We start from the raw sequence: 27,852 nt of genomic DNA on the forward strand, positions 1-27,852 counted from the left end.
GTGTAGACAATGTTACAGGCTTTCCAGTTCGTGGCAGGATGGGGGAGTCCCATCAGACTCTATCATGGAGGTGTACTTTATTGGAGGTGGTGGTGGCTTGAAAGATGGAGGTCTGTTCATACTGGAATAAAAGAGACAAAATGTGGTATAACACACAAGCCATATAAAATACTGATGTAAAAAAGGAGGAAGTAGATGGACAGTAGATGGAAAGAAGCACAGTATAATGGAATCCTATAATCCAAATTCCTGTAAGAATTTGTTCTTACATATTTCAACTTTCTGGTTTCTGTTCCACAGCCGCAGCACACTTTCTGGTGTTCATTCGGCTTTCTCAGCTTCCAGCTCACAATCTTATTTTATTTGTGCTTTGTTTGCTTTATTCATGCTTTTTGTTTATTCATTTCATTCATAAATTCACTTTATTCATGCTTTAAAAATGATTTTAGAATTGCTCATGCTGCTGTATGAAGCTATATTTAAAGGCTCGTAACTTTTTTTTGTCAATTTATAGGCCAAGATAAAGGTCCCTGCCTTAAAACTGTGAAAAAAATCAAGTATAACTATAACTCTTTTGCTTACCTTTGATGCATAGGATTTCCTGTTATGTTTCAAAAGGATTCTGTAGGACCACAAATGGTTCATGATCTCCATGAATTTTCAAACACTTCTAGCAATATTAGTTTATTAATGGAGATTAAAAATAACTAACTCTTAGATACTGCTCTCATTAGTAGATCTCTGAGTGCTTTTCAAGGGAATTAAATGTTGATAATCATTACAAACTCAACACTTCTTTGGCTGGGATTAAGTTTCAGGAAACCTACTTTCACATACATTACCTACCACTCAGATAGTCTGTATTACCCTGAAAGTACAGTTTCATTAAAATATGTCCTCAAGTAACCATGCAAAATGAGAGAGTGAGAGCAGTAGGCAGGGAAGCTATTAAAAGTTGGGGTTCTGGGGAAAAGATTTTACTTGCACTGTTCCCTTATACCATACACACTAAAGCAGCACTGCTGCTGTTTTTTGAAGTTTATTTTATAGATATTTCACAGAATAGGTGAAAAGACTGAAAACACTCTACATTTCCTACCTCTGTATGAAACAATGGCATTAACTATCCATGTACTTAAAGGCTGTGTGCACTATGAATAGTCTCAAGTGAAAAGGCTTAAATCCAAACATCTGTAACAGCCTCTGTGCTGCCCTCTGTACCATGCCTCTCACCCCTTTTTCCAATACTTACATCTCTTTTTGATATTGACACCATTTCCTGATCCCTAAAACTATTAGGAAACTGCAGAACAGAAGCATGACTGCTACCGCTGTCGGCCAGGGGAAGAGATGGGCTTTCGCGTTCCTCCCAGAGCCTGGAAGGGACACGAGAAACAGAGCTCAGCTGAACGCTGCCAGCGAAGAGAGAAGTTCATACTTGTTGTCTGAGGCATGCTGCTCCCCACCAGACGCATTACTGTTCACAAAGCAGCCCCAAATCAATACGGGGTTGCCAGATTCGGAAGCGGAGGATCGTGCACTTTAAGCACTACCGTTCTAATTTATGGACTTTTAAACTATTTTGTTCTAATTGGGTTTGTGGGCTGCTTTCAACCACCCATCAGTTCACACAATGAGATTATTTAGGCACATCCTGACAAGCATTTCATCAGAAAACCACTGGTTTAGTCTATTCCCCAGTGGCTTTCCCCAAGAGGAAGCATGCACCCACACGGTCCGCAGCCAGCTGCCTGCTCTGGCATTTGGGTACGGCTGTCCGTCTCACCGGGTTATCCGTCATGCTGCTGACACCAAACGCCATCCAAATTTCTGGCCTATGGTGCAGCCATTTCTGGCAAAGTGTTGCAAAGCCCAGGAGACCCTCTGAGGATTGCCAAGCCCCACCAAGCACTTATCTGGGGGCTGTCAGGGGTCCCAGCTATGGGGAGGAAGGAGAGGAGGAGCGTGGTCATCCTCCAGCTGATGAGGAGTGCGGGACTGCAGTACCAAAAAGCATCTGGGACAACCCGCGGGGCAGGGATGCGAGCTGCCGTGGTGCCAGCCCTTGTCCCTTTTTTGAATTACCCAAGCCAAATTGACACAACGCTCCACATTTCATGCTTCTCTGCATTTCCTCTTTACTGCAATGATATATTTGAAAGAGATGTTTCCTAGGATAATGTCTCACCTGTACTATTGACCAGCTTGCTGGTTGTATAGAAATCTTTCCATCTGGTGACTGAAACTGCATGGTCTGTAACACTGAAGGACAGATTACCTAAAAAGATATGGGCACAGAATGTTTTTAATAACTTGTTTGTTTCTGACAGTGTTTAGCAGCCACTGTTATTCACACAACTGAGCACTGAAAATCAAATTCCAGCATCAGGATGTCAAAATTCACTTTGCAGGTCACTTACTTTTTTTGGCCTACAACCTACTATTAGACAAAAAATATGCTTTTACCAAATTAAAGAATATTAGAAGGCATGTTAAGAAGTTCCAGCAAAACAGCATCAAGTTGCACAGCACTCTGGGAGAAAGACAAGCTTTTTGCCTCTTTGGTAGGGTAATGAAAACACTAAAGATATCAAGTGGCTTAGCAGCATCACAAGGAGTCTGCTCTCAATGTGGCTGAGTGAAACCCCGGCCTCCTATATCAAGTACTGAAGTGTCTGAACCACAAAAATCATCTTTCATCTGTTTGTAGACAGCTATTTTCCCTCTTCGAATACAGCTAAGCTACCTATGTTTAAGATCAATATTGCCTAAGGATACACTCCTATTTTTTTTAGCTGTCTCAATGTTCATGTCTTCCAAAATAATAGCTAAAATATGTGACTAGACAACAGCACAGCACTTACGGTGTACTAGGCTTGTATTCTCCGAGGAGTGTGTTGCCTTCTGGAGGCTTTGCAGGGATACAGTGGTGGAATCGTTCCAATCTATATAAAGAGAAATAATTTCCTTAACTGACTTTACAAGCCTGCACATGGCTGCTTCCTTAGGTTTAACTTTGGCTATTTTATATCCTTTACTTTTCTCTGTTGCAAACAACAAATGAAATAGCAATGATACTTGAAAGTCTCTAGTATAATGGCTGATTTATAAATCCAAGAAAAATTCTGCTGTTTAAATGGTGTAAATGAGTAAACAGACAAAGCTAGGAAAATCTCTAGCTTTCTCATGAGATGCAGGTTCTGATCGAAATTGAATGGTCAAGCGTATAAATACATGTGTGCTTGTGTGCATGTGTGCGTGTGTGTGTGTGTGTGTATATATACACACACACAACAAAAATCAATGCAATATTATGGCACTCTAAAAATTCACTGAGAATTTGGGATGTTAATTCAATTTGGTTCTTCTTTTCTCCTTGTTTATTAGGTATTTAATTCTATGGGGATAAGCATGTTGGCTCTGGTATTTAAAAAAAGAGAAAAGAACCCACATGCAGTTAGAAATCTTGTAACACTGCTCTGTACAGCATGTCAGTGAATGCTACTTATTACTATTTATATAATGGCTCATGTTACAGCCTCAGAGGATTTAACCGATAACGGTAATCCCTGTGGCATTAGCCCCGTGCTTCTGGGAAGACACGCTGGACTGCATTGGTATGCCTCGGAAGGCGCGCCAGCGCCTGTGCACTCTGAAATTGTACTTCGATTACAGCTGCCTCATCGAGGACCCTTCAAGGCCATGCCTCAGCTGGTTGTCAAGCGGACATGGCTGCAGGGAAGATGACGAGCAGTGCAAGGCACAGCACCGCCTGCAAATAACAGCGTGATTCAGTGCACTTCTAACAAAGTAGCAACAAGGAAGCTATGCAAGAGCAGAACTGTGAAGCATTAGAAATTGTTGCAACAGCTGTAGGAATGGCTGTGACATTTGCACTTTGGCCAGAAGATGCTGCCACACAAATGCACTAGCATACTGACTGGCCCTGCCTGTTCTGAAAGCAGACAAACCCAGCTGTTTTAAAAAAGAAAGTCATTTCTGGCATACTGCTAGTGAACAGAGATTTTAAAGGGGAAAAATTGTGGAACAGTGTACCTCCCACCCTTTTTCTTAACATTCACTGCTCTTTACTGTGTCCTGTTAGCCAGCCTTTATTGCCCCCCATTATCTCACAATTTCATTGCTACTCTGTGATTTTAGTTGGCTTCTCCAGTAACTTATTTCATCCACAAACTACCCTCAATACCCACTACATTCTCCTAGAAACTCTCTTAATTTTAACATTATTAAATTAAATATGTCTAATAAAAACATGATACTCAGATGTTTGTGGTTCCTCTTTTGCTGCTGCAAATCCTTGATGGCTTAGAAGACTCAAGTCTTTCACCTAACTCAGCGCAATCCCACAGGGGAGTTGCTTCTACAAAAATTAAAAAGCCAGTACAGATTACACCACCCAGCATCTGCCCTCTGCTTGGGCACAACTTTTTCATGTTTAGTAATACCTTTTGCATGGCGATGTAATGACTGTCAAGCAGCAGCTGAAAATAAGCACCAGAAAACTAATGTACTTTGCAAAGGCATCACAAGTTGAGGATCATGTAGAGTCTAGTACCTACTACCGTACTTTTTCAAGAGACTCCAGATCACTCTATATTTGCAACTTAATGATAAGATCGTACTACACTTGCATTTTGCAGCGTCTTTAGTTTCCTAACTCCCATGTTACAGTCCTACAAAGCAAAGGAGAAAGCATCATCTACTTACGTGCTGTTGTCAAACTCTTATTGAAGGCTGTGGTGCTGGTATAGTTTTCTGTCTCTGGAGTAAAAATCATCTCTCCTATTGAAAAACACACAAGTTTGCAAAAGTTACTCTCGAAGACACCATCGCTTGTTCTTCAGTTTTTCCTCTGTCTTCCCTGTTTCCTGACCAAAAATATCAAATAGTTATAACCTAGTACCTGAAATTTTAGTTTCCCTCAGACAAGCAGACAGAGCTCTGTATCAAGTTTTAAAAGTCTGTCACGAGCTAGAAACTCAAGATGAATTTAGTGAAAGGATGGATAAACTTTGAGAAAACATATGGGGTATTTAAGCCTGTATTTTGAAAGAAGCCTAGACAGATTGCTTTAGTTGAAATTCAGTAGTTCTGAGTTCTCTGGCCTGTTTTGACATGAAACCAATAGAAAATGATGAATGAATGTACGTAAACCAGAATTTAGACAGGATTTCACCAGCTCCAATGAGATGAAACTGTGTTCTCCTCTAGCAAAGAGAAGTTTTGAGAAAGCTAGTGTACAGGAGTCATGCTTGTGATGTTCAGTACCAATTACCAACTCATTTAATATTTTACCTTTGATCTTTTTTGAAGTGCTAAGTATTCTACAGCTCAACTAGCTATTCATCTGATATTCAAACACAGACAGATGGTGGTTAGCAAAGAGACCTCTATTTGCCAAAGAGGACTATTTCACATTTACTAAGAAGAGTCCATCTTTCCTAACACTTGTCTCATTTTTGGAAAAGTACCATTAAGCCATCTGAACAAACCTGAGAAGGTGAAATGCAGCTATTACACAGTGCAGAAAGGATTTGTGTGGAAACTAAACGTGGACCAGGCTGCAGTTTTATAAACCTTTGTTTTGTCTTCCCTCCTCATCCCTTCTATTTCTGGGCGCTCTTCCCTTGTACCAATTCCCAACTATCTCTTGGATTTTCATTAGAAACTTGCAAAATAACAGACTCTGAACCGAACCCTGTTCACACTATGGCAGACTTAGGCTCGGCTTCTGGATGTGGCTGCTTCCCAAGGGCTCTGATCAAGAAGACTTTGGTATGGAAACTAGAAGCAAGGCAGAGGGATGAGTAACGCCGGTGCAGGTCTCTTGGACACTCCCCACCTGCCTAAGGGCCCCTGACCTATACCACACAACTGCCGCACAGTCAAGGGAGTTAGTTATGGTGCAGTTGTTTCCCAAAGCTGCTCACCGGAGACAGAAATGGCTCATCTCCGGCAAACACCATGACTTTGACCTCCTCTCTCCTCAGTCAGTGATAATATATAATCCAGTCAGGAGAATCCTCGCTGTTGACATTGTATATCTACAGCTTCAGTTGTGAAATTAGTTGCTTGCAGGAGTGAAGCAAGACAGAAGGCTTTTCCTCCACTTGGACAGGCTCTTTGCTCGCCCCCGTGTGAGCCAGCTGGTAGAAGTATCTCTGCTTTGGGGTATGGGGAGGGCTGCATGAGAAGCAGCAAGCTGTAATTTCAGTGCCATTGCAGCCCACATTCATGCCCTAGCATATCTTGCTCTCAACTCTTCCTTCCTCAGGGCTTTACATTAAGCCGTCCAGTTCCCATACAGTGCTCTGCCCGGTCACGACTGAGCCTTTTGTTCAGCTTCTTCCCCTGTATTACTGCACACACTGACAATTGCAGTACTCTTTCATGTCTGGGTAGATATTGCTATAGTGCTTATGTAGGTTACTTTAAATGAAGTTTGCGTGATTGAATTACATAGTTTAAGGGAGTACTCAACATCCTGCAGACTCATGAAAGTTTGTCTGTTGCAATAGATTTTATGTTTAGGAGAATAAGGCTGCCACAGGCACCAAGGGCCGAATCCACCCTTGCCAGATGCAGCCTGAGCTGTGGACCATTTCTGAGCCATAGCTTTGATGTTGCTCTGAAGAGGAAGGTGGCACTGAAGAATGACTTGCTCCATTGCCTCTTCTTATGCTGGCAAGGCTGCCTTTTTACACGAGGTGTTTTCTCTCTGAAACAGGAGCATTTGTCATGCCTGTGCGTACTGGGGCCACGTGACAGTGAGCACAGCCCTTGTTGCCAGTCAGGACAGCAGGAACACTTGTCTAACTAATGCACAAAAACAATCAGTCCTACAGGGATGAACAACTGGGCTTCAAAATGAAAAGAGCCTTAAAATAAAAATGTCTGCTGACAGTCTTTGCTGCAGAAAAATCTTCTCCACTGGGACAGTGGCTGGTACCAACCCTGTATCTTGAGATTGGGACCCAACCACCTAGAAGGTGACGGGTTCAGTGCTTCATTTGCTCCTGGTTCACATGTGCGCTGCTGCATTGTCAGGCGCGCGAGAGCCTTTCCGTGCACATACCTCTCCCCAGGGAAGGAAAACTGAAACACTTGCAAACGAGTCACCCTGCGCTGTATGGACTTCAGTGTGCCCAGGCCCCTGCTGGGCCTGCCAAGGCAGTGAAGAGGAGAAATCACTAAGCTGAGTCACACGCTGTAAAGATTTTGTTTTTCAGTGCTTTGTGTTTGTACTCACGTGTTCCGATATTTGGGTTGAGCCCTTTCGAGCTATAATCTCATTCTTTAGTTGATTAGAGATACTGGAGAAAATAGCTATTTTAAAAATATATACTTGATGTCTATTTATTTGCTGAAATTAATGAAATTCATAGTGAATCAAATTATTAAATCAATATAGCATTTTCTTATATATTTATTTTTAAACAGTGGCCTTCTAGGTATATAACACATTAGAAAAAGGGCTTCAGTGAATATTAAATTATGTTCTAAAAAAAAAAAGCAAGATGTTTATTGTGTTTATGTACCTTTCTACGTTCTTGAAACAACAGAGAAAAGATTTTGGGCTGAATTCATTACCTTGTGTTGTGGTAGCAGGAGCCAAACTTGCTTGACTTGTGAAATCCAGTGAGGCCAAAGATACAGACTGATGCTCTAAAGAAAAACAGATTGCATGGTATTACACGGAATCACATTTAGTTGATAGGGTGTTTTTTAAATAATATTAATAAATCATAAAACAACCCAAATGACTGGAGATCAAAATTATTGCACTAGGTGTTGGGTAAACACAAACTCTGCAGCAGAAATCCCACTACCAAAGTTCAAGGTTAAAAGTTCAAAACATATACCACAAATTCAACGGGCAATCAGAGGGTGTTATTAATGTAGACACTTTCACATGAGTTAGCTGTGTGCTTTATTTATTTACTTTTTTAATACATAGAGTTTAACTGCCATGGTGTGCGTTATGCACTTAATAGTGGTGCTGTCCTACCAAACCAGGGCCTTTCCAGAAATGGTCCTGATGACACGCGATAACTGTATAAGCCTGGGGAATCTCATACTCCTGTGGGTTTTCCCCACAGCCATTCCCAAAGCAGACATAGAGGACAGTAATTGATGAAGATAGTTTTATACAGATATCTGTAAGCTGCTCGGGTAAAGCAGTGGCATTTATCTTATATCATTAATGAATGGGAATGATATGCCACTATCAGATTAAGGAAAAGTGGTGATTTCAACTTCTCTTCAATCACAAGCACCGCTCTATCATGATAGAAGAAATTTATTTGTAGTTGTATAGAGTTTTTACTCCATTTTGTAAAAAGGTATAGAATAATATTCAACGTTCAGCATGCCGTATTATATGCTGTCCTCCTGTGACAGAACTTTATCAAGATTTGTGTTAAATCTCTTCCTGGGTAACTTCATAGCTCACAAATTTCCATCAAATGACATTACAGGTACCATCAGTATCAGAGCACACTAACCTTTCACTGGCACTCCTCTGCCTCCATGTATATGACATTTAAGCACAGGTCAAAAAGAGATCATACATCTATTAACTGAGTAATAAAGAGGGATTTTTTTTTCACCTGAGGTAGTCATGATGGTTGATGGAGGTGCTGAATTTCCAAGGTCTGTAACAAATCAAAGCAAGAACACCTTTACTCAGGATGGAAGAATTACTCATTCTGGTTTAGAAAAGTGGGTCCCTGAAGGATTCAAGAATGAGAGGGAGCGCATTGCACTTATTTTCTAAATCGTGTTTCAGTGTGCAAAACAACCTGGTGGTACAGCAAGGAACAAGAAGCACCTGAAGTAACTGTGCTGTGAAATCTCTAGGGAAAGCAATGGTTTGGGGGACGAAGGGGTTTGGAATCCCAGGCTCCTCCAAATTACTGATGTGCCTCTCACTCAAAACACAGGAATGAGTTCCATGTGTTTATCCCATACAGGCAGGTGCACCTTATTAGCATGCATTTTGAAATAACATATATGACCTTGTGATGGCATCCGTATAGCTCCATCCACTAGATATTTCAGAGTCTGCAACTCCAACAGAAGATTGCAGGGACACTTTGCACTGCAAAATGTGGCTCCAAAGTGCTTCAGCTGAGGTGCTGAAGACAAGTTTGTCTATTTGCAATAAGATAAAAACAAGATAAGCTTGCAGGAGCAGAGCAAGAATTTAGCAAATTTTCACAAATTAAGAAACATTCCATCAGTCCTTTAATTAGGCAAGAGTGTTCGGGATCTTGGCTGTGTACTTAAGCAGAATGTAGAACCATTAGTAGAGATGTTATTTTTAATTATCAGTTCAGTGTTGAAAGAGCTATATTCAAATGCCATCTCAAGCATCAGGAATAACATTAAGTGCCCCTCAAAGCTGAAGTTTAATTATACTTGGACTTAACTATGATAGATTACCTTACAAAAATATCTGTTCATTGTATTTTCCCTGAATTTGTAGCTGCAGAAAAGGATCCATAACCATCAGTCCAGAAACAAGCTTGCAAAATCATTTCTCCAACAGCTTTAAGAGTATTTTAGGAATTTATAGTTGCACTCCTAACATGACCCAAGTTATTTTGCTTTCTAATTTGTCCTACCTTCTGAAGCCATGGTGGAAAAAGCTTGAGTTGAGATTTCATTAGACTTATTATCTGTGAAGAAAGAAAAAAAGGTGAAAGCAATTCTTAAAAGTAGTTAGACTTTTGTTATAAAGGCTGAAAATTTACCTTGGGTTTTGTGTCACACTGTGCATTAGTGTGGCACCTTCACAGAACATAGCTGAAAAGTAATTTAATTTTTTTTCCCTTTTTCTCACCTCTAAATACATTAACATTTTTGTACAGAGTGGATTTATCTTTGTGCTAGTATAGCCTGCAGGCAAGAATATAGACTTCTTTAATGGACAGCTCTCTGATTTGAATACATTTCTACAAAACTGCAAATTGGGTGAAATGAGTCGTTTTGGAGAAAAATGATCATTCATCTCCCCACCCTCTAAGGCTACATTTCAAGGGGACAAAGTTTTGATTCCTGATGCGGTCTCTCTTTGTAGAAAAAGCATATCCACTAAGTACATCCCCGGCAAAAAGAGAATACAGCTGAACTGAGGTAAGTAGCTACTCAGGTGGCTGATATACCCACGGAGGCTGCGAAGGGGCCAGCATTTCAGGAACGGATATATTATCTGTGCTCCAAGGAGCATGCCTAGCAGAAAAAAGGTGCAAGTGTGCATTTGAGCCTGAAGCCCAGGCACGCACAAGAGGGTGCTAAGGGAAATCGGACCTCCCTTCTTGCCAGCCACCCTCCCACCCTCAAGCATGACATTAACCTCTCGACCACTGCTTCTCCAGCTTTCACCAGCTACCTGAGACAGTATTTCTCCACATTGCCCTAATCAAGCAGCTAACTCAGAGTACAGGGAATAGGGAAGGTTCTCCATTGCCTAAAGCATTTCTACCATCTTACAGACTTTTCACAGCTCTCCCTGAGGATGTGCAACACAGCCCTAACTCTGTGGGTTTGAGTTTCCAGAGAGCTGCATTGCATGCATGCAGGTTTTCTCCCAGGAGGGCTCGGTGAGAAATGCATGGTTATAATAGCTTACTGGTGCCTTGTAGCTAAGCTAGTATATTTTTGGATACAGGAATTGCAGCAGGATATGGTTTAACAAACAGCAAGCATTTTCTTAGGTATGTGTAGGAACTTTCTTTTCTTTTCAACTGGTTAAGATTATTCAGGCTTTTTTTGACAGGTTTTTTAGCTCATTCAGAGCCTTTGTTCAAGCTGTGCGATGAATTTTTACAACAAAACTTCCACATGCTTGGCATTTCCTCGGTATTTTGAATAACAGAATGCATGTGTTGAGTGTTCTTAATGTTTTACGTTTCAGATGTGTCCTATCTATGAAAACCTACCAAAAGAAAAAAATATTTCTTCTGATGAAATATGCCATGTTTCATTCCTGAGGAAGGAAAACAGACATGCACACGAGAATATCTTATGTGTCTGGTGGGTCCCATGTAACATCAGCGTTGATCGTAGCTGATAGAAACCTTCACTATCTTCTGAATCTTCTTGTTCAACAGACATTTCTGGAAATAAAAAAGAAAAGCTGTGAGGCCCTTTCGTTACACTCCAAACTATAAATCAGAGCTGTGGAAAATGCTGGCACTAAAAAGCAAGCTCATATGGCTGAAGGTTTCTTTGCTGAGACCTTATTCAAAGATTTGGCAAGAGCAGCACGCTTATGCCAAGCTGTCGTTCCCACGAATGGCAACAGCACGTGGTGATCCTGACTGTTCACCAGCTGTTCTCTCTTAGGACACCTGATATTCGCCTTCATCCAGGTGGGGGCACCTCTAGGCTCTCTTTAGCAGGAATGGTATAGCCCCAATTGTCTTTCTTGTGAAGCCTTTCTACAATTGCTTAATTAACAAGTTTTATTACCTCCAGACTGGTCTGTCAGGATCTCTCTGTCCACGTACCACACCAGGTTGGGCTTGGGAAACGCCTTCCTCACCACACAGCTAACGTTAGGCTATGGGGTAGTAAAAGCCAGTCATTAGTCTCCAACATTTCTGATCTGGTTGCAGTTACTGAGCACCAAAATCTGTTATGGGCAGAGCTGCTCCTACAGGCTCATACACTCACCACCCCACTCAGCAAAGAAGTGTTTGCTTCCTCTTCATTGCGTTTTTTTCCTCATCATTTTTCTGATTCGAAAGATTGTTGAATGAGACTCAAGGGACGCCCTCCTGCCTGGGGCCAGGCTGGGGGTGACAGGACTCAAACACCACCCAGCTTTGCACCGTGGTCAGAGACGCGTGGGGTGACCCCCTACCTCCCAGTCCAGTGCCTCTGGGCAAACTCCCACACAGAGAACCAGGGGCATCCGTCATGGGCAGCATGCAGGGGAAAGAATAAGACATCCCCAGACTGTCATGTAAATCCTTCCTTCATTAAGCAGATAAGGAGACAAATCCCCTGAAAAAGACTGCCTAGCACAATGATGTTCTGAATACACAAAATTAGATACCTTTGCAGAGGGCATGATATGTCAGAGGTTTCCAGAAGTCACAAGAAATTGCACATGTTAGATGGAATAGCCCCGGTTATATGCCAATTGCTCCAAAGAGTAGGTGTTTATGCTTAATTTACTTTCTCGTCATGCAAGAGGTGGAAGGACTGGAAGAACATCAAAAATCAAGGCTGGACTCAGGGATGGGCACTAGGAGGATGGGAGGTCTTGTCCTCATGTTACCTGGATATTCCCAATTAATATTTACATAGCAGCTTTTATAGCACTGAAACTGCCTTGTCCATTTAAACATAGAGATTCATATTACTACACACTCAGCACAAAGCCCTCTTGCACCCACTTTTGAAGAAAGTGGTACAGACATTCATCTGAAAGCAAGCTTGATGTATTGCAGCCAGCAGAAGTCAATCATTCAGTATGAAGACTGAAACTACCCAGATGGAGCCCTTTTCTTGCCATGGTAAATAACCATCAAACTCATGTAATTGCTTTCTCCTCTTTTCTCTTTGTTATTCACTTATTTTTCAGACACATTTTGTTCATAGTATTTTTACAAATGCTGCCTATAAAGAAATACAAATCTGATCTGCAGAGTAGATTTAAGCCCTACAAGAAAGGGTAGAAAAGAGAAGGAAAGGAGGCAGTGTTTGTTTGGATGTGAAGAATGGGCAAAGGCTCATGGAAAAGTTTCTATTGATCAGACCCTTGGTAGCAGCACCCCTTGCTCTTGTTCAGCTGGACAAAAGCCTGCAACACCCACCACCAACTCTTAAAGTTTTGACATTACTAAGCAGATGGTACTGCAGAGGCCCCAAAACACATGCTTAAGTGTTTGGCTCCGAATACAGCCCTCCAACTTAGATCCAATTCTTCCATCAGCAGCTGATCGCTCCAGCTGAGAGAGTTCTGCTCAGAACATATGATAAGCATGGCAAGAGTATCACCTTTCCATGGATGCATTAGGTAACTTGGGAGCAACCTGTAGGTGTTTTCATCTCCAGCCCTGACTCAGAGTAGCACCACATCAGCTTGAATTAGATGGCAACAACTCAGAGGGATTACTACCTAAGATGAATGTCCCAGAAGGATCTCTTGATCAATCCTCATTACAGTGACGTTGATCCTCATCTCAGCCTTATGGAGGAAATGCTGTCTATTGAATGTTGTAATAGAAAATGTGGTTGGCAATGATCCTCTAAGTACAGCTCCCTGCCCAAAGTCAGGGCCAGTGGTACTCCTGTCATTCCTTGCCTCCCCCAGTGATGGTGGCACCACAGTCTGCTCAACCCATCCCAGTGTTTCCCAGTCCTTATTATGAGAAAGACTTTCCCAGTGCCTAACCTAAATCTTCCTTGCACAGTCTAAGTCTGCCACTTCTTCTGGTGTCTGTACATGTGCATTAAACAGATTATTCTCTTCCCTTCTGCTGCAGCCTTTTGCATATTTGAAGAACTATAGCCTAAAGACGAAAAGTCAGAGAGGCACACAGGAACTTAGCCTGAAATTCTTTCCCCAGTGGATGTCTTCTAGACTCCCAGTCTTTCTTAATCAGCAAGGAGGTCTATGTGGTCCAACAGGCTCTCCAAGAACACCTCTAAACTTGCCTATTTATTTACACTGTCTGGAATCCAAAAGGGATGAGACCAGCATTTCCTTGCAAACTTTCTGTAATTGAAACATAGCTATTAAAATGCTGTAATTTTTTTACTTAAAACTTAAAGAAAAACCTAGGTTTCATGACAAGTTCAGAGTAGTTTCTGTGTCCTGGCATGGAGACGATTATTGTTAAAGACGAATGGTAGCCTTTTTGATCAAACCAGCTGTGTCTTCTGTCTGCCTGGCTGTAAAACATCCATAATTGAAGTGCAGGGAGAAGACCACAGGTAAATGGTTTACATTTGCTTTCTTGCCTATTTCTCAGAAGTTGACTTGTTCCAATGTCTCTGGGTATGTTCATTTCCTTCCCTATGCATTATTATTCCCTTGAGTAAATGCCATTATTTCCATAGCTGCATTTTTATTTTAAAAAGTCACATTTACATTCTGTAAATAGCTGATCACTAGCCTAAACATAATAGAACTCAGATGCTCCAAAAGCTCCAAAATTTCTGACACTTCCTTTGTGAGACTGTGCCACTGTTCTCTTAAGCTCCTCCCTGACATACTGTATATCACTAGTTTTCCTTTTCTCAGTCCACTAACAGCACCTCTTGCTTGGCTACTTACCCCTTCAGAGCATGCCCAACAGTTCCCTGCTCAAAACACACCCAAACGTAGCAGAGGGGGTCACATCTCTACCCTTACACAAAAGGATGTGAGAGGATCACACCAACCCCTGCAGCTTTCTTTGGAAAGCGATTTTATGCAGCGTGAAGATATCTATACTCTGTTAGTTGGTAGGTGGTACATGGGGAGCGAGAGGGAGCATTGCAGCCCCCTGCAATCCACCCCAACTCCTCCACCTCTCCACCCTACCCTGGAGCCTTGTCTAGTGCTGCTACAAAACCAGATTTTTACCCATGACACAGAGGATCTCTCAGCTACCTCTTGTCTTTGCTCACTGAAGCAGCTTCCTGCAGTGGGGTAGGACCAGCTTAGGAGAAGGGGTATGAATCACTGATGCCAAATTGTTGACTCGCCTCTTGCCATGTGAGCTTGGGCAGCGTGAAGGGCCCTCCTAGGTCTGATTCATTTAGGCCATCTGCTTCAGTCGGGCCCAGAGCACCACTGAGCAACGCAGTTATATTCTTGGAAGTTGTTCTTTATTCTAAAATTACTCACCTTTTGCAAGGTGTCAGCTGAGCCCTCTTGTAGGGTGACAGAGATTTCAGGGTAGGCTGGAAAACAAACAAAAAATATATTAATGAAATGGATACCAAAGGTCTTCTAATGAAAGTTAATAGCTTTATTTCATAAAACAAGTGTAAATTGAATCCTACATCCACCCAGCTACATGGCAAGACAAAAGCTTGCAGAGCTCCAATTTGAGGTCAAGGAAGTGGTTTACAAGCATATAGCAGCAGCTACTACCACAGCATCTGTGATGTATCTCATCATCTTTCTAAAAACTTCTTGGGCCGCTTTGCTGGAGACGCTGTCTAAAACCAGCCTGCAGTCACAGCCCTGGTAACAGAGCAACTCTTTCAGGGCCTGCTGAAAAAACCCCCACTGTCCAGCTGTTGTTCCTCCAGATGTTTGCAGATCAAAGTCATTATCAAAAACTTTAACCACTCCCTGCCCCTGCCATCCCCCAAAATGTTCATTGACCTTGGGTTCCAACTTCCCACACGCTGTCATCTGGACAGATGTGGGACAACATCACGCCACAGGCGCTTCCTGCCCTGCCAGGAAACCCAGGACTTACCTTCGCATCAAAGCAGCAGACTTCTAATGACCATATCCACAAGAAATGGAAAAAGTGTTTGTTTGTTTTCTTTCATTTTCACAGCATTATGGTTCTAGCCACAGCTGACTATATCAACAAAAGCTACTAGGCACCATAAGCATATCTAAATTATTAAACCATAACCATTGCAATCACTGGTTGTGCAGTAATATTAAGCAAGTGACTTATTACGTAAGAACTGTTAAAGCTGCAGTGACATATAGCGGCTCTCAGAGGCCTCAGATAAATCATTCTTCTGGCCCTTCTGAGCCTCAAAATTGGACTGGAAACAAGCACAGACCCTGGATCACCAAGGAGGTCTGTGAGTCTTTCTCTTCCCAACCCACACCGCACTTTACTCTCCACCATTGCATTGCATTCTTCTTTTCTTTTTCTTCTTTTTTTTTAAGCCTGCTAACCAATATAGGGCCACGTCCATTCATTACTTCCCCCGAGATAATCTATTGATGTTTCTCTGTCATTTTATACAGTGAATCTGTCTAGGACTTTGTTTCCCTCTTTTCTTCATTTCCACTTTTCTGCCTAGTTTTGCTGACTGGTTACACCTGGACTGACACATATTTAATTTTCAGGGCTTTGTGGTTTTCTGGAATTAGGGTACTTTTGTGGTGGAATTTCCATTTTTTTTATCCTGCTTTTTGGTTGGCATATCCTAACTATCAGGAAATGAATATTTTAAAATTTCATCCTTGTTTCTGCCTTGCCAAAACAATACATGTGGTAACAGGACTGGCAGATGACAACCATACTTTTCTAAATGTAAAAAAAAAAAAAGGTAAATTGGGACTTCCAAAATAGCTGAAAGTTGGCAAGAGTTTAAAATAACATCTAGTCTATTTCCTGTTCTTCCCCCTTTTTTTTTCATTTGATCAGAACAGGGTATGTTTTTCCAAATACATATTGGACTCTGTCCTCTGCTTTTTCAGAAGACACATTTTCTGGATAACTATTCTATGCAGCAGCTCCCAAGCAAAGCTCTGAATCATCTAATAGATACTTTCCATTTAACATCTCAGCCCCTATTAACAATTTGACATTCATTTGTCTTGCTAGGATATTTACCAATGTTTTGGGTCTAGCAGAAATTCAATATTTAGTATAGTGGTTTCTGCTGCTGAACTTTTACTCTTACAAAAAGGAGAAATCAATATTTGGCAAAGATAGACATGCAAAGGCCATGCATCTTTGCAGAAACTTGCATCTAAAAGTACTGCACTCATGAAAAAGAGTATTTTTTAAGCTTTTCAGTCCAAAAGTGATTTCTTAAAAAAAGCTCTCTCAGCTGAATATCTGTATTTACTCAGCCCATTGAGTCTCACACCATTAATGAGGCTCAGTCATGCATTCCCTGTCCCTCGCCTGCCCTCCTCCCAGTGGCTGGTTGGCCAAGTCCCTCGCACATCACACACCAGCATGACACTGGCTTGCTGGGACCAAAAAACCTCGCCGGGTTTCGGCTTGCCTTGGGTCTTTAGTCATTTCCTTTTGAACTACCAGGTTAGCCAATATCAGGCACTGCTGACATTGCACTCGCTTACTGTAGTGTTTTAGGTCCTGCTGCGGCCATCTGAGACTGAGTCTACCCAGTAGGACGTAAGTGTGCATTTCTTCATTCTCTGTTCAGCTTTGGCACAATGAGTGAAAGAGCTGCTGTCAGCTGAAGTGGTTGTTTGTCAGTCCACAAAAGGCTGAGCCCCAGTGTCAGAAGCCAGCCCATGGTGCCTGGGATGGTGGCGGGACTTTCAGAAGAGCTCACCACCAATGGGCACGGTTCCTCTTGCTTGCACCTCTCTCCTGCTGTGCTGACATGCTAATATGGGGGCACGCGCAGGCAGCCACACATGACACAGTAATACAGAGAATAAGGCAAATAATAAATACAGCAACCTTTTAAATTAACAGATACATGGAACAAGGCAAGATCATCAGCAGAGGAGAGGGAGAATTCAAGTATGTCAGGGTACTTGAACGATTACCCAGGTAACACTGTAGCTATTTGACAAAACACGACTAAATCATGCAAATGCAAGAGGAAATTTGTTTTTATTTCTCTTACATCAGTGACCAAGAGCCTCCAACCAGAGATTTTACTTTTTCCAGTGCTCCCTGCTGAATCTCTCTTTGCGCTCTGGGCTCCAGCCTTGCATAGTTGCGCCATTCCAGAGCCTCCCCCGGCAAGTCCATACAGTCAAGGCAATGCTGGCAGACCCACTGCCCGACACCCATTTGTTTCAGGAGTGTTGGCAATATATTTTCCAGATGCACTGTTCTGCAAGCAGAAAATGCAGCCCTGTTTTCCATGGGCAGCTTTGTTCTCACTAAGCTGTAGCTCAGCAGTTGTACGGCCATTCCTAAGCTGCTAGAAGGGGAACAGAGCAAGTAACTACAGATGTGGAAGGCTCCCGGTATGAAATGCCAGCCCACTCACTTGCAGTACACTGGCCCTGCTCCTCCTGGCTGGTTTGAGACCCCTTAGAAGTACCTCATTTTCAGAAAGAGAGCCTTTGGCTGTAGTTAAGAATCACATGCCTTTGAAATACTTCCAAACGAAACTTCCACGTTGTTCTAGTTGCTTAATAAATTTGGACTATGATTTCCTAACCACAGGCAGCACGGCCATTTTGTAATGCTGGGGCACAGAGATCTTGATGGCCAAAGTGCCTACCTATAAGCCACAATGTGCCACTGTAAACTTACGCATATAGATGAGTTGGTGGTAATTTGCATGCCAACAGTGCTGATATATGTTCAGTGAGATATATCTATCATTTCTCATTCCAGAAATTGAAATAACTATCTCATATCCTTCCTGAGAACTATGGTGTTATTTACAAACATATTAACTTATTGCAACTGAAAAAATAGTGTAAATATTAATAAAAAAAATCCAGTATTTTTTCAAAAGCTACTTCCTTCAGAATGAGATAGGAGTGTTGTATTTGATCATGTAAGAGGACAGCTGGCGTAAGGCCCTTACCCAGGACTCTCACTGTGGTGCTGCTCTTGTGGGTTCGCTCTGGATGGTACACCACGTGACATGAAAACACCTTGCCGTCATCGGAGAGCTTGGTGGGGAAAATCTTTAGAGCATTATTCAGAGCCAGGTGGATTCTTTCTCTGTACAACACACTGCCATTCCTGTATACTTCAGGAGAGGAGGGCTCCTTAGTTACAATTTCTTCTTTGCTTCCGTTCCCCCCCTGTGAAAAGAGCAACCGATGCAAGGCGTGAAGATGGGAACTCCATGTTCTTTCTGTAGGCAAGCCCTATTCCCAGCACGAAAATCCTCCTTCTCACCCCTCACATCAAGAAGTAACTTCAGGAGTAACTGGACATTTGCAACACGTTTTTCCCCGAAACATTGTCTTTTTGTGAGTAGATCCTCCAGACCTTCAAAACCAATAGCAGTCATCATCTTACCAATGGACTGTGGAGTAAATAGCTGTGCCTTTTTAGAGACGGTCTCTGTAATCTGCACAGAGGGCTATAGAGCTGCTTTCTCACTGTATAAGTTATGCTGAATGCCCCATACGTATTAAACATGGGCGAAATTCCAAGACAATCCTTGAGTTTTTAAGCTTTAAATAGTGAAAACCTGATAATAATAGCTGAAAGTCATCTTCTGTTAGTGCCTGTGTGCCAGTCACTCTTAGATGCAGGCATAATCAGGACATGCTGGACATTTGTGCCTCAATACATATTTACAAGTAGCACTCTGAATGACACATGGTGACCTACACGTCATGGTGCCGGCCTTTTGTTTTTCTCCCTTCCTCTGCTACTTGACTTTGTAATGTGAACTACCAAAACTAAAAAGTGTTAATTACAAGCACATTCCCTAGTTTTAAGTCTGGAAGGAATGCATGGCAAAGAGAAGGAGATTTACACAGATAATGAGTTGGGGTAGAAGAGTAAAAAAAGAAAACATTCAAAAGTCACTTTTAAGAAATCCCCCAACAATGATAGCTCCTCAGTTACAGTGACAATGGATAGAAACTAATGGGCAAAGCTCAAGGACACTGATGACTGATACTTGTCTCCAAATACAGAAGTTAATAGTAAAAGTGAGATGCAGTACAAAAATATAACTTGTTTAACGTCTCCTGACATATTGCTTAAAAAATTGGTTTTAAATGCTTAGCTAGATAACTGGATTTGCATGACTTTTGCATGAATTTGTGACATGGAGGTTAACAGAAAACAAAAACACTCTGGTCATCCCCTTTTTTTTCTGTTTCAAAGTAGCCTGATATCTCACTACTCTGTGCAGTAACTGTGTATGAGATATTAATGCTTCACTACAACAAAAATCCCTCAGAATTCTAGTGCAAAGATTATTTTAGCTTAGTTACATTTGCTGAGTTCTTTGCCACTTTCCATAGAACTGCTCTACATGTATTCATGAAAAAATTAAAAGCAATTAAGATGGATTTTTCCCTCTTTGTTTAACAGCTATTGTTTGCAGTGTTTATGTTGCAAAACTACATTTGCATTTTTTCCTTTATTATCAGAGTCCAACCCTACTGATATCTTTTGTTTAACATGTTCTGCAGGACACAGTCTAACATTTCTATTTCTATCTGCAAAAACACCTTCTTTCTTCCCAAATTTGTACTTGAGATGAAAAACAGTTATACTTACCACTAGCCATTTCACAGGATAATTGGACAGATTTTCTGAGTTCACGTTCCCAAGGCATGGAATTTCTAAAGTCTGGTTTAACTGCACTTCCTTCACGTAATGCTGCTCCTCTTTTATCATTGCAACAACAACAACAACAACAACAACAACAACAACAACAACAACAACAACAACAACAACAAAGCCCAAGAAGGAAAATCAGAAACGTGATGTTCATTGTGCTTTAAGAGCTAATGCTGAGTACTCTTCTGTTCAAGGAACAGGCGCTTTGTTTTGTTTAGAAGGGAATTGTAATTTTCCACCATTTCCCATAGACACACTGGTGAAGTGAAAGCCCTGCACCCAGTTCTAGATGCAGCTTCATGACTAATTCACGGCTTTACCAGAATTTTTGTGCAATTCATAAAAACCTTCACTTAACTGTTGGATCAAGATGTCTCCTTTTGGAACTGAGAATAATCTGAAGCTTCCATTTTTCTCTTATGATTTTTTTTTTCCACTGCAATAAACCCTCATGTCAAGTTTACTCATCTGTACTTCCTTTCCTCTAAAGTTGTCTGTCTTTGCGCTAAGTAAGATGCTCAGCATGCCAGACAGGTTAAGATAAACCCCATTTTTCTGCCTAATTGATTCTTTTGTTATTATTGAAGCAGAGATCTTCTGGCCCTTGCAAAACCAGGGGCCAGGCAGGCTCTGCCTGAGCGAGAGGGTGACAAAGCTGGGAGCTGCATCATGCTGAGCTGAGCAGGTTGCCCCCGTCCAGCACGCAGGCAATGCAGGGACTGCTCAGCTCTGCCTCTGCTTTCAACCACAGCCCTTGATTTCACAGTTGGAAAAGGAAGTGTGCGTGCGGGGCGTAAAGACGGAGACACCTGCCCAGCCAGCTGGCAGGGCTTGTGGTGTCAGCCCACATCGCTGTTGCCCATGGCTCATCCCCCTCCACCACCACGCAGCTCTCGAGCCTTTACCACCGCGACGTGGGGGACGCTGCACTGCCTGCACTGGTCGGTGAGCCAGCACCACCACGAGGTAAAAATGTATTTCCCCTCTTTGCACACCGCTCTTGAACTTTGCGCCTTTGGTTGATCTGGCTTACGTGCTGAGATAGAAGAGATTTTTTTTTTTCTCTTGGGGGGAAGGGAGGCTGCCTAGTTGTCCCAGATTGCTACGTTATTTGGCAGCGGGGACTTTTTGGTGACAGTAACTTCCTTTTACCCCAGGCAGCAAGCGCAGGGTGATGGTGCCAGCACACACAGGACAACAGTGCCAGCATGCAGCCATTGCAGCTGAGGCCCCAAGAGGCAGAGGCAGTGCATCCCTGCTCGCCCCAGGAGTGAAGCAGCTGAGGAGCCAGCCATCACGGCGGGACGAAGAGCACGCCAGCCCTGGCACCGCGGGGTAATGCAGAAGGAATAAAGAAAGGACCAAGGAAATGAATCTACAGCATCTCAAGGAAAAAAGCAGCATAGGAGACATTGCTGGGACAAGCGCACGTGCAAAAGTGCCGTGCAACGTACAGGCCCAACTGTGAGAAGTACAAAGACAAATATTCACCCCGGAGCTCAATCTGCTAACCACCTCTCACAGTCACGTGTCATGACTGCTTATTTTCCCCTCCCTCTTTTATTCCCACCTCCATTAGCTGTGTTTTGGCTAAGGTCCTCTGTGTTTGTCAGCCCTGTGTACGGCTGTTGCTCTGCAGGCTTTGTGTAGTGTCTACTAGGTGTCTACTTCACTTTGATGCAGTTGAGAGCTGCACTTCATTAATGACTAGCACCCTTCTCCATCCCACTCCTAGGCTGGATTAAGGTCTTTTGCTGTATTCTGAGTGGAAATGATTCATTGCAAAAGATCTGGTTACCTTAAAATACAAATCTGCTGGAGATATGTTGCTAACTGAATATTTTAGTTCTCTCTAGCAGGTAGTATCAGTAGCACAGCTTGCTACATCATGCAGTTGCTGAAGAAAACCACAAAGATGCTGATATGAACAACAGCTGCCTACATTTAACATGTGTAAAAGGATTGGACATGCCAGCATCAATGACAGGCATCAGCAAAGGAAAAAGAGCAATGCCTGATGATTGCTATTACTATATTAAGGAACAGACAGACAAAAATTGCATGAAGAAGAACAGAAAAACAGATTCTCAATCTACGTATTTCCTTTTTTCCTCCCTTTCAGGTATCCCAGGAGCACAGGGCTGTCCCACAGCCATAGCCCAAGGGTAGAGCAATGCTCCACCAGGCTGCCAGGACAGCTTGTGTAGCCTCACTCACAATATCTGGCATGTCTATGCAGGTCCTCCTTAACGTGGGTCAACCTTAACATGGGAGGGTTTCACCCAGCTAACAGCACTGTTAACAGAGATGCTGCTCCCACCGCTCACCACTGCCCTGTGCTACTGCCCAGGTCACCAGTGCCTGCTCCTGGCTCTAACGCTTGAAATCACGCTCTGTCTGTAGTCCTGGGTGAAGGTGCTGGCCCTGCAGCTCAGCGCTGAACTCTTGCAAGGTTTGCTACATCTCTTTTAATCCTTCTTTCCTTCTCATGGAAACCTGGGCCTGGAAGATATTTCTGGGGTCATCAAATCCAGTCGCTTGCATGCACAACAAACCTCTCTGAACCCTGCCCAGCTCCATCTTCAAGGCAATTTGGATTTTTTGCCCACACTACTCTCATTAAATGGCTGTTCCCCAATTTGCCATGCCAGTGGTTGCCACCATTGTTTAAACTGTAGTCAGATCCATTCACATCCTATTCAAAACCATTTGTTCCTATGCCAGGATAATTTAAATATCCTCCCTAGAGTTCACACTATCCCCCAAGGCTTACTTACCACGAGCAATCACATCGCTTTCCACCTTCCATTTGGCTGATGAAACAACCCATGTCTCCGTTCCTCTGATCGTCCTAACCAATCCTCCTCTGCTTTGCTCCACTCTCTTTTTGAAGGTGGGGATGTGCCCTCCTGAAAGCTCATCCCTCTACCTGTGCTAATCCCCGGGATGCTCTGCAAGTTGCCCGCTGGGCCTCCACCAGCCAGGAGTGCTTCACTTTCTGGTGACCAGTCCTACATGTACATAGCTGCAGTGCATTGTGGTTTGGAGAGCTGGCACCCTTCATCCCACAGCACTCTGAGCCACTCGCACAGTCTTCTCCTCATGGTGCTCCTCCCACATGCAAATGCCAAAAATGTCCATCTTGCCACCTTTTTTGTTTTCCTGTATACCTTCATATTCCTCGGGACAAATAAGGTTTCCTAATCACAAGCTGGGTAACGACAGCTAAAGAGTGCCTGGCAAATAAGAAATTATGTAGGCAATGGCATTCAGTGCACCGTTGCAAACCCCAAACAAGTCACTGTCACTGACCAGGAAATGTTCTTTTATCCTGCTCTTCTCTCCCCTCCCAGCCCCTGTTATGAAAAATCAGCATCTCTTTGATAATCACTTACCTTCTGCCTCCACAATAAGCTGAATTTTTCCAGCCTTTGTCCCAAAGGGGTAAGTAGCAAGACTGCATTCATATTGCCCACTCAGGGAGACACTAACATTTTTCAGGTGCAGAGCGCAGTGGCTGCACTCTGGAAAGGTTTTTGGGCCAGGAGAACACAAAGCGTCTTTAGCATTGCTGCTGCAGCAGTTCCCGGGGCTGAAGGATACTGAAAAGTTGTAAGAAGTCTCAGGAAATTTGAAGTACTGGACGCCATAAATGGGGTGATAAACTGCTATTGTGGTAAGCTGGTTGTCATCAGTCTTGGACCATTGCATCTGTGTTAAATAGATGTGATCTGATCTTGGGAAGCTGCACACCAGGGTCACATCAGTACCCGGCAAAGCACGGACCACTTTTGCCTGTGTAATGACATCTTCAAGTTGGCCTTAAAAACAAACAGGATCATTTTCAGTGCAAGTAATACTTAAACAAAGCTCTCTTCTGACTTGTCTTTGACGTGATTTGGTGCGTTAGCTAGAGATAATTACCAAGACAGTACAGTCAGGCCTAGAGATGTAACAGTATACTTTCCAAGGAGATTTAGAGTGGAGAGAAGCAGCAGATCACCAATAATACAAACTGCAGGGAAAGAACTGGAAAAACAAATGAGCAATAGTTTGAAAGAGGATGGGGAGTTCCCATCACACTAGCTGAAGAGAAATGGGAGCTCCAAGGGACTCTGTGAAAATGGAAATCTTTCAAGAGATATAAATAAAGCAGAAGCTGGGACCACTTATTCCCCAGCTCTTTTTGCAAGAACAAATGAATTATCCTTGCTGGCTAATTTTGCCTTGAACAATTCCATCTGCCTATTTCCATTACGTTTACTGGTTTGACAGGGAAAGCAATTCTTTTATCTCCACGTTATTAAACAGCTCCTGCGTGGCATAAATGAGTGTCCACTTCGGCATCAGAGTGAGTAGCCCCTGCATGTGTGCTTTCTTCTCAGTTAATTTCGTACAGCACGTTGGCAGTCCTTTGTGTGCCATATAAAGAAGTAATGCATTGGAGAAATAAAGGGGCTTTCAGCACAAACCTGTACTACTTGTTTTTTGCTGCTGCCATGGTAAAATTGATTTCTCCCCCTCTCTACCTCCTGAGAACAAGAGGTTCACAGTCCCCCACAATGTTCCCCAAACCTTCGTACGCAAGGTGCTAACGAACTTGGGGAGATAAAGAATTTATGAACAGGCAGGTCACACTGAACCAAATAAAATCACACCCACAGACCCATACACCAACAGGCCCTTCTTCAAAAGGGCCTGCGGGTCCCTAGAAAAAATGAATTTGTACAGATCTTTTCAGGTGCGGAATTGTTCCCACCTATCTCCACTGACTTTTTATCCTCCCTATGTTTCACAACGTCACCATAAATTCTCTAGGAGAATTTGCCCCGCAGTCCCCGCTGCAGTTAGTACACACTGTTGATGCTCTTTGCTTTCGAATAGCAGGTGTAGCTTTTTTACTTTAAAGCATGTTCAGCCACATGGTACAGGGCTCCAAAACACCTGAGCTGCAAGGTGCCTTGGGGTGCATCAGGCAGCCTGGGTGACTCCTGCAGGAAGCAGAGTGTGCCCCGCCACCTCACCTGGGGACACGATGGGGACCTGTGGCACCCGCAGCCCAAAGCTCTGGTTTGGGACCAGGGAAGGAGAAGCAGGGCAGATTCTCACAGCCTTGCAGAGCCGACTGGGATGTGGGGTAAACCACCGAACCGTGACACAAGCACACAGAAAACCGACTCACGGGAAACAAAACTACTGAATAGTCAGGGCAAACATTCATCTCAGGTTTTTATCTCTGTGCACACTAAGCTAATCTTTCAATTAACTTCCAAGAGGTGGGAGGAGGTAGGAGGGTGAAGAAAAATAAGCCTGGCTGGACAAGCGCTGTAAGCAAAATTACTGAAAACTATTTTCATTGGGTCAAGGAGCTTATTAAAGCAAATGCTCACTGATTTCACTGGAAGTTTTGCATGAGTAAAAGTTAAGTAAAAACTAATTATCACTCTTGGGATCAGAATGGGAGGCAAAAGAGACAAGATCTAAGTCCCCTACTTAGCAACTTGTCTGTAATATTCACATTGATGCTCTATTAGGCCAAAGCACCATGTAAAGAATGCCTAGCAAGAATCACTTTAATATTTTTTATTAAGATGAAAAAGTCACATATCTAGAATCAACATTTTAATTTTTTTTATTTTATTAGTAGCCGAGCACTGCAGGCTATTATAACAAAGTCCCTTTCATGCAAAGGTGTCTAATGTTTCTGCCAGCATGTCAATATAAGAAGTCTATTTTTAAGCCAACTTCATATTTCCTACACAAGTCTATGCATGAGCTCATGTCTTGGCTCCATTTGCAATTTAATGGAGTAACTCCTAGACATCTGCATGCCTATGGAGGTGGATAGGGGGGCACTTTCACCTTTGAATGACTTCAGTGAGGATTTCATCCACAAAGGGGGAAAAAAACAGTCAAAATTTTCCCCAAATAGTATTGAATTGAGCTTTCTCGTATTTGCATATCCTGAGGCTTCCATTTGGTTCTTTGCATTTGGGAATTTATATTTTCTATGCATATATATATGAAATATTTTCCTTTCTTTTTCAAGCCAGTTTGCCTCAGTGCTGTAGAAAATAGAAACAGCTCGTGCCAGATATTGAGATGTATCCTACCGTGCCAGTCAAATACATGAAACATCACTTTTTCCTTTGTTAGTTGGAAAAATACTCATCCTACAAGTTTCAACTTCCTATCTGGTAATAAATACTCCAGCATTCAGGAAAGCCAGGCTGGGGTGGGAGGAGTGGGGGGGTAAGCACCTGGCTTTTTCTTGTTTTTCCTTGGCTTGTTTTTGGTTTAAACTCTCTCTGACAGGCATGCAGTTCTCATTACTCAAATATACTGAAAGTTTTAACCCCAATGGCAAGCTTTTAATATAGCACATAGGGCTGGGTGGGGAAGAGGAAGGAAAGGGTCCATTTAAGAGGTAAGAGCTGTATAATTTATCCTTGCCTTTAAATATTTCAACTCTCTCTCTGGGTACGCAAGTGTATGTGTAAGGGAGAGAGATAATATTTAGTTATTCTTTGAAAGCAGTTTTCTTTTTTGCCCGTTTGATACAAGCACATGTTGTCCTAAATATGAACGAGATCATCCCAATGATTATTCTGGTGAAAACAGGTTATATATTTTGACTAAATTAATTTGCCAGTCAACACAAACCATTTACTGCTTATTAGCTGTACACTATAACTAGAGTTATTAGGACGTTGCCATTAAGCACAAAATCATTGCTAGTAGTTACAGTTTTGCTATAGTGAGACACACAAGCAAGCTTTTCAACCTGAGTCCGCAAATATCCCGCTTCCCCTCAGTACCCTCCTTAGAAAGTTGAGTAAAGCCTTTCCGCTGGCACTCACCTGCGACATCGGGCACAACAACCAAATAAACCACGGAGAAGAGCCATCTTTTTTCCATCTTTGCTTTGCTGGTGAAGTTTTGTTAAATAGTTTGTACTTTCTAGGCCTGCTCGCTGCACGTTCACTGAAGAGGAAGTCAAAATGGTCTGCCCTGCGCAGACAGATAGATGCACAACACAGCCAAGCTCATCATTTTAGCCTGACTTCAAAGAAATGCTTCATTAAATGTGAAAGCCTCAGTTTCCTGCCAGAGCGATAAAATTAGTACATCTTGTGAAACTTTCATGCTGAAAACACTGTCTATACTCTAAGCCCATGTTCAATACCAATTTTTTTTTTCTTGCCTTTATGGATAAACTCAGAGTAAACAGTTTAGTGGGTTAAACTCTCTCTTCTTGAAAGCCAGGTAGATAGGTGTTTAAACTTGAATACATGGCACATAGCATACAAGAAGGGTGGCTTTTTTACCCTCTGCTTCATTTCCTTCACATGTTATTCCAAAATAGCTTAAAGATACAGTTTCCAACTTCTCTACACTTACTGGCTTTTAAAAGAAATGACAAAATATCAAAAATAATCTCCCTAAATTAAAACAGAGTTCACTGAGAGTTTTCCAAATTCACCACTTTGTGGAGAAGGGGAACATTAATTATTTTCTGCAGGATGAGGAATTATAGGATTGCACATGACAATGTCACTCCATGTGATCCACCCGCTACACCTCAACCCAGTTCAGCTGGTGGCTTTGGTGTTGGTGGCACCCTCAAGCAGAAGCGTCTGTCAGTCTCTGGACC

General features: G+C 42.5%; 1 protein-coding gene across 1 annotated transcript; it reads right to left on the reverse strand.

The window, feature by feature from the left end:
• Positions 1-27,149, reverse strand: CD96 (CD96 molecule). Its single transcript, XM_067289802.1, has 14 exons — positions 27,059-27,149; positions 23,594-24,019; positions 20,136-20,245; positions 18,472-18,694; positions 14,870-14,925; positions 11,497-11,587; positions 10,965-11,141; positions 9,648-9,701; positions 7,612-7,686; positions 5,198-5,200; positions 4,729-4,803; positions 2,189-2,278; positions 1,253-1,376; positions 1-121 (listed from the first exon to the last, which is right to left on the reverse strand). The coding sequence occupies exons 1-14, from the start codon at positions 27,114-27,116 to the stop codon at positions 13-15; spliced, it is 1,671 nt and encodes a 556-aa protein (XP_067145903.1). The 5' UTR covers positions 27,117-27,149; the 3' UTR covers positions 1-12.
• Between the last annotated feature and the right edge of the window lie 703 nt (positions 27,150-27,852).

The sequence above is a fragment of the Apteryx mantelli genome, chromosome 1 (assembly GCF_036417845.1).
Source record: "Apteryx mantelli isolate bAptMan1 chromosome 1, bAptMan1.hap1, whole genome shotgun sequence".
Classification (NCBI taxonomy): Eukaryota; Metazoa; Chordata; class Aves; order Apterygiformes; family Apterygidae; genus Apteryx; species Apteryx mantelli.

What these genes read in the sequence shown, in the direction of transcription:
- CD96 (XM_067289802.1), bottom strand. Translation starts at nt 27,116, where the DNA reads ATGGAAAAAAGATGGCTCTTCTCCGTGGTTTATTTGGTTGTTGTGCCC. An exon ending in TGTTGTGCCCGATGTCGCAG is followed by an intron (nt 24,020 to 27,058) that starts GTGAGTGCCAGC and finishes TTTGTTTTTAAG; the next exon opens with GCCAACTTGAAGATGTCATT. An exon ending in CAGCTGACACCTTGCAAAAG is followed by an intron (nt 11,588 to 14,869) that starts GTGAGTAATTTT and finishes ACTACCCCATAG; the next exon opens with CCTAACGTTAGCTGTGTGGT.